The sequence below is a fragment of the Quercus suber genome, unplaced genomic scaffold (genome assembly GCF_002906115.3).
Source record: "Quercus suber isolate HL8 unplaced genomic scaffold, Cork oak 2.0 scaffold_78, whole genome shotgun sequence".
NCBI classification, from domain to species: Eukaryota; Viridiplantae; Streptophyta; class Magnoliopsida; order Fagales; family Fagaceae; genus Quercus; species Quercus suber.
Window position 1 is genome coordinate 1,556,974 of NW_027069543.1, and position 7,429 is coordinate 1,564,402.

At 28.9% G+C, this 7,429-nt stretch overlaps 1 protein-coding gene across 3 annotated transcripts; it reads left to right on the plus strand.

Annotated features, from left to right (window-relative positions):
• The first annotated feature begins 303 nt into the window (after window positions 1-303).
• Window positions 304-7,429, plus strand: LOC112034965 (uncharacterized). Of its 3 annotated transcripts, none has more exons than XM_065773665.1 (6): window positions 304-375; window positions 466-587; window positions 4,432-4,646; window positions 4,732-4,853; window positions 6,217-6,498; window positions 6,761-7,429. In XM_065773665.1, exons 3-6 carry the CDS (start codon window positions 4,623-4,625, stop codon window positions 6,789-6,791), a joined length of 459 nt encoding a protein of 152 aa, XP_065629737.1. In that variant the 5' UTR covers window positions 304-375; window positions 466-587; window positions 4,432-4,622; the 3' UTR covers window positions 6,792-7,429. The 3 variants fall into 3 exon arrangements, with proteins under 3 accessions (XP_065629737.1, XP_065629738.1, XP_065629739.1); XM_065773666.1 differs by having other exon boundaries at window positions 6,767-7,428; XM_065773667.1 differs by lacking the exon at window positions 4,432-4,646 and having other exon boundaries at window positions 6,761-7,428.

Consider the following 7,429-nt stretch of genomic DNA (forward strand, 5'->3'; position numbering starts at 1 on the left):
TATATGTGTGCTGAAAATTTGCAACCTAATTTTAAAGAATTGGGAGAACGTGAAAATATTTGGGGGTAATTTATATGGTTTACCCTGTAGTTCCGTCAAAAGAATGGCCATGCTTTTAGAGATTCAAAGGTTGACTAAGGGTTCTACAATTTCAGCTCCTACAAAATGTGCATGCATGAAACGTGTTCCTCTGAGGTCACCAAGCTCCTATTTCTGTCACCATGCCACAACATTAGCCACATGGCTCTTCAACCTTCTTTCTTGCTCCCTATAAATCAACCCCTAGAATCTGAATCCGATCCATTCGTCTCAAAAAAATCAATCTGATTGGAACCAAAAAAAAGAAAAGAAAGGGCAATGGCTTTCAGGGGAAATGTAAGTGCTTCACTCTCATTTTTCTTCTTCTTTTTCATTCTTATGGCTCATTTTTTTATGCTTATAATTTGAGTCATATATATAATGTAGAGCTACTGGAAATCAATGCTAATCCGACAACTAGGAGGAAACCGATCGTTCGCAACATCGACCGCTCCCAAATTTGCACCAACTGTTGATGCTGCTCATGCAGATAATAGCTTAAGTTCCAGGTTAGTCGGATTATTTTTGTATTTGCATTTTGCAGGAGGTACATTGCATATTTATCTTTTGGATGGCATATTTCCTTGAGTAACAATTAATGTTACAAATGTTATCAACCACTATATATCTTAGATTCTTAATTCTCTCTTATATAAAGGATAATGTCAATTGTACTATAAATGTTACCACAAAATGATCAATAATACACAAACATGTTAGTTAATGTCCTTATCCCTTAAGTTTTGTAATATTTTTTAGTAATTTCTATTTCTTAATTGTGTTTAGAAATTGACAAACCAATTTTTAAGTTTATAAAATGAATTTTTAATAACACTAACATCACATTTTATGAACTCCTTGGGAGATAGTAATTATAAAATTCCTTATTTATTTATACTATTTATAAGAAGATTTTCCTTTTTGGACTGTACTTTTATTTCTATATATTAAGAGGATTCAGAAAGTTAGTTATGATTTCAAGAACTGTCAAAAATACCTCTAATATAATTAGATAATTCTTATTCTTAAAAAAAAAAAAAAATTAGGGTTAAAATTGTAATTCAACTAAATTCAAGAACAAAAAAAAAAAAAAAAAAAAAACTACATGAGAAACTTTTTTCCTTAAAATTAGCACACTCTTTATTTAATATATTTTACACATGTTTAATACATTTTTTCCTAAAAACTATCACACACTAAATCCAGCAGTTTACTTCATTTGAAATCCTAAATTTTAGTTTCTTAAAAATCTCATCCATAATAACCTCACTAACAATAGATAAATTCAAATTGAAAATTATATTGAACTCAAAATAAAAAAAAAAGCCTCATTGCATGTGCGGAGCGCATGTTATGAGGATAGTGTGGTTTAAAAATACTCCTAAACCTTATATTCAATAGAAAAAAAAAAAAAACCCCTTAAAAACAACCTAGTAAAAATATATTTCTAACTCTATTTAAAATGCTTACAAAATAGGGCAGTCTCCAACTAATTTATGTTTTCAAAACAAACTTATCCAAAATAAGGAAAAAAAAATTACGACACTAGACCAAAAAAAAATAAAAATAAAAAGCAAAAACAAAAACTGCGTACTAAAATACCTTCATACAAATCCTTAAACTCTCTAAATTATGAGAAGGTATTTAGTTTTATGATTTTTAATTAATCTCAATTTGAAGTTTATATGTTTGTCCACTAATATTATATATTTGTATGCTATTAATACAATTAGGAGCGTCGGAGGCTAGTTTCAAAAAATGAACATATTCACAAGAACATATGATCTCTCTCTCTCTCTCTCTCTCTCTCTCTCTCTCTCTCTCTCTCTCTCTCTCTCTCTCTCTCTCTCTCTCTCTCTCTCTCTCTCTCTCGTCAAGTATAATACAACATTTTTTTTTTAATTTCTAATTTGATAAAAAAAGGTGAAGGAGGGAGAAACGTGGTTGGAAAAAACTTCTTTTCTAAAATTTATGATTTTTTAAATTAGTAATTTTACATATCTAACCTTATTATTTAAACTTTTCAAATATGTGAATTTGAGTGTATTTTAGGGCCTAATTGGTAGGAGGATTTTTGTTTTTGTTTTCAAAACATAATAATTTTTTTTTTCAAAAAATGGGACTTGAAACTAGTTTTCAAATAATAATATTTATATTATACATGTTTGGCTCCCACTTTTAAGAACAATTTTCAAAATACTAAAAACAAAAAATAATATTTTGAGAGACCATTTCTAATTTTGAGATTTAAATAATATATATATATATATTTACAAAAAGTAATGTGCAGAATCTGTAGATTACCCTTTTTTTTGTATGAATAATGATAAGGGAATAAAGCTCATCGTGTTTTTTTTTTTTTTTTTTTTTTTTTTTTTTAATGATAAGTTTCAAATTTGGAGTGTGAGAATTCTTTTTGTGATAAAGCTAAGCTCCTTAATTTAAAAGATAGAAGAGTTTGGACAAATAAATCCACTGTTTTCAATTTATTTACAACTATGTCATTAAAAAGATTTTTTGTATCCTAACACCCTTTTAGCTGTTTTTAAAATCTTATTCTAAACTAAGAAAATACGATATAGTTTTTTGAAAACTGTATTTAGAAAATACTAGCCAAACAATAAATTTAAGTGTGAGACCTACCATTTTATGGATTGCAAAACAAAAAACTATATTTAAATACTCTTATCAAATAAGCCCTTAAGCATCCAGAATTAGGATCCTAAACGGGAGAAACTCCATAAATAGTAACTAGCTTCATTAGATGCGCTTTGCCCGTGTGATGAGGCTTTTTTTAAAATAATTTTTTGGGTTTAAACATTTTACTCATGGCATTGTTTTTTACATAAATTTCATTATGCTACTTAAAGGTGTATAGACCGAGCTCTTGAAAATGAAAGAAATGAATACACCAAACCAAATCAACATGTATTTAAATATAAACACAATCACAAAGGTGGTAATGATTTCTCTATAACATTTGATTTTAGAACCAAATGAACTAATAAAATCAAATATAATAATAATAATAAGAAGAAGAAGAAGAAGAAGAAGAAGAAGAAAAAAAAAGATAAGAAGAAGAAGAAAAAAGAAGATAAGAAGAAGAAGAAGAAGAAAAAATAAGATAAGAAGAAGAAGAAGAAGAAGAAAAAATAAGATAAGAAGAAGAAGAAGAAGAATAAAAAAGAAGATAACAACTTGCCCAAACTTATCCCAAATCCTCACAGTCTCATCTTTACTTTTGCTATAAGAAACATACTTCTTTGAAAAGAAAGACATTGATGAAGTGAGGAAAAAATTTGTGAAGATGAAAGGAGTTGTGGAAATAGACTTGAGAAAGGGATAAAGAAGAAGAATGTTTTTAAAACAAAGTATGATTTGTAAAAATTATGGAAACAAAATATACAAACTAATAAATTAATAATTTTAATAATATCAAAATAAAACAAACCTTTCTAAAATTTGAGATGGTGATGAGGTGAGTAAAACGTTGTGATAGTCCAAAAGTATGTGCAAAGAAACCGAAAAGATATGTAAAAAGTGTGTGGGATATATCTAAATAGAGATAATGTATGCAAATTTTTATGAAAAAAAAAGGTTTTTAGCTTTTTAAATTTGTTAAACCGTTTAGTGATAAAAAGTTGCAGAAAATTTCATTTTGGCAATTAGAAAAAAAAAAAGAAAAAGAGTACGTTTGTGGGGGAAAAAATAGTTTTATTTTATTTTATTTTTTAAAGAATAAATTATTTTAGTATTTGACTACTAATGTGAAAGAGAAATGTAGATGTGAAAAAAAAAAAAAAAAAGTTTAGTATAAAAACTTGGGCCATTTCATTTTGCAATTAGAAAGGAAAAAAAAAAAAAAAAGCATGTTTGTGGAAAAAAAAAAGTAGTTTTATTTTATTTTTTGTTTGTTTCAAAAAGATGAAGTTGTATTAGTACTTGATAACTAACTTGAGAGAGAAATGTGAGGGTTGGAGAATTTTTTTTTTTTTTAATTTTAAATTTAGCTAAAAATTAGGAGTTTCTAAATTACTAATTTTACATGTCTAACCCTATTATTTAAGCTATACAAACATATGAATTTAAGGATAGTTTGTGTATTTAAATTGAAAATCCCAAATTGGAGAAACTCTTTAAATAGTAGTATAAATAAATATTAGTACAGATATATTTTTTTTAAAGAATTGGGAGAACGTGAAAATTTGTGAGAACGTGAAAATTTGCAACCTAATTTTAAAGAATTGGGAGAACGTGTAAATATTTGTGAGAACGTGAAAATTTGCAACCTAAGTTCCGCCAAAAGAATGGCCATGCTTTTAGAGATTGAAAGGTTGACTTCTACAATTTCAGCTCCTACAACATGCAAAACGTGTCCCTCTGAGGTCACCAAGCTCCTATTTCTGTCACCATGCCACAACATTAGCCGCATGGCTCTTCAACCTTCTTTCTTGCTCCCTATAAATCAACCCCTAGAAACTGAACCCGACCCATTCCTCTCAAAAAAATCAATCTGATTGGAACCAAAAAAAAAAAAAAAAAAAATGGCAATGGCTTTCAGGGGAAATGTAAGTACTTCACTCTCATTTTTCTTCTTCTTCTTCCTTCTTATGGTTCATTTTTTATGTTTATAATGTGAGTCATGTAATGTAGAGCTACTGGAAATCAATGCTAATCCGACAACCAGGAGGAAACCGATCGTTTGCAACATCAACCGCTCCCAAATTTGCACCAACTGTTGATGCTGCTCATGCAGATAATAGCTTAATTTCCAGGTTAGTCGGGTTATTTTTGTATTTGCATTTTGCAGGAGGTACATTGCATATTTATCTTCTGGATGGCATATTTCCTTGAGTAACAATTAATGTTACAAATGTTACCAACCACTATATATGTTAGATTCTAAATTCTCCCTTATAAGAAGGATAATGTGAAATGTACTATAAATGTTACTACAAAAATGATCAATAATACACAAACATGTTAGTTAATGTAATTATCCCTTAAGTTTTGCAATATCTTTAGTCATTTCTATTTCTTTTTTGTGTTTAGAAATTGACAAATCAATTTGTAAGTTTATAAAATGAATTTTTAATAACACTAACATCACATTATGTGAATTCCTTGGGAGATAATAATTATAGAATTCTTTGTTTATCTATACTATTTATAATAGAATTCAACTCTTTTATGTGGTTCAAAAATATTCATAAATCTTACGTTTAACTCATATCATTGGTACGATAGTCACTCTACAAGTATAAATGGTTGTAGGGTGTGGAGGTAAGGGTCGGGGTTTAAATCCTTAAAAGGGAGTTTCACATACTTAGATTAGGTTAGAATATAATTTCTATTTTGTAAATAAAAAAAATGCCTTCAAAATAGGATACTCTCCTATTAATTCATGTTTTCAAAACAAACTTATCTAAAATTGAAAAAAAAAAAAAATTACGACAATAGACCCAAAAAAAAGCCGTGTACTAAAAATAACCCTTTACAAATTTTTAAACTTTCTAAAATAGGAGAAGGTATTTAGTATCAAATGATATTATGTCACCAATATCAAAATACAATAAATGTGAGATATATCAGTAAAAAATAACTAATCTACTAATAATTGAAAGACATGTGTTAGTGGTTCTATTTGCACACATGTCTTTCGTTTATTGGATTATGATACAGATAACTTAGTATCATTTGATACAAAATACTTTTTCTTAAAATACTACTATCTTTTAGTTAAATAATCTTAAATTAAAAAACAAAAACTGATTAAAAGAGTAATTCTTATTCTTAAGTTTTATGTTTTTTCCTTTATTTTCTACACTTAGCTAAACTTAGGACACTATCTCTATTTCATTTTTAAACATTATTCCACGTTATATTACCTTTTTTTTTTTTAAATACACACAGTTATTTATATATCACTTTTAAATGTTATAGTAATATACTAAACCAAAGAATAAAAAACATTATTACACGTGCGTGTGTGACGAGCCTAGTGATAATCATAGTCTTATAAACACCTTTGTCAGGCATAAACTTTTTTTTTTTCACCAGCAGACCTCTTTTTTTTTTTTTTGGTAATAATTTTTTAATACAAGATCATGAAGGCATCTATGTGGGTATTCTCTGCAGGGTGGGTTTGAAGTTTGAGTTAGCCCCATTGTATGTGCTGCTGGGAATGGTTGGGGTAGGTGTGACTATAGGGATTCATACGATGAAGCAGGAGCTCATGCATTCCCCAACAGTTCGCGTCAACAAGAAGAGGAGGGTATCCTTGCCGGAGGTAGAGGATCCGGAAGTTATTATAAAAAATTCCGATAACTTCTTGCAAAAATCTTTCCTAAGGAAGGTGGCTCACATTCGGGATCGCAAACCTGTCCTCCCTGATCCCACCCTTGCAAACCCATATACTCGGTCCGTTTTCATTCTCCATAAAACTCCTCGTTACACTTTTTTTTTTTTTTCTTTGGAAAATTCTAAAATTACTATCAATTTTATTATATACCTCTTACAAATTGAAGTTTGAAATATTAATAAATGTGATTAGTGTCATTTCAACGATATATATTAAATAAATACTTTAAAAAAAAAAAATTGATAACGCATTAATTTGTAAGTATTTTAGATGATATTTTTAGCATGCATACATGTACTAACGAAAATTCTTGCTTGAAAGTGGCAGGCCTCGAACTACAGGCTGGGTTTGAGTCAACTAAGCTGGCCACTGAATTCTATCTCGGCAAGCTGAATCAAAATCTATTAGTTTCTCTCATCGTTAATCTTGTGAATAAATAAAAAATTGATACAAGCTGGGATCCCTCACTTGAGACTATTCTCGTGTGTGTGGAAGAGGAGATCGTAGGACCTCTCATTTCTTGTTTGTCCTTTGTGTTTTTTGTTTTCGAATAAAACGAAGACACCTGCATTTGTAAATATTTACTTAACTCAAACCCAATAGTGGAATTCTCTATGCTTTCCCATTGCAAAAAAGAAAAGAAAAAAAAAATGAAAAATGAAAAAAGAAAAAAGAAAAAAACAGAAGCAATTTCTTGACCAAAAACCGGCAGGTTCCTTTAACTCAAAAATCATTAGGTAGTGTAAATTTTAAGAAGCAATGAAACACTGACATGGGACATGAGAAGCTATAACAGAAAACTAACTAACTACCTCCATATCGGCTAACCAATAGAAACAAGACAGCTGTATTGGTAAGACACGTACACATCATGTGTTACCAAACAGTGTTACAAGACTGAACACTAAACTACAAGTAGTTACAAAGCTGGTACTAAAACGACAGTAGCTTTAAGTAGAAGACTTTTTTTTTTTTTTTTGAGATGAAAGT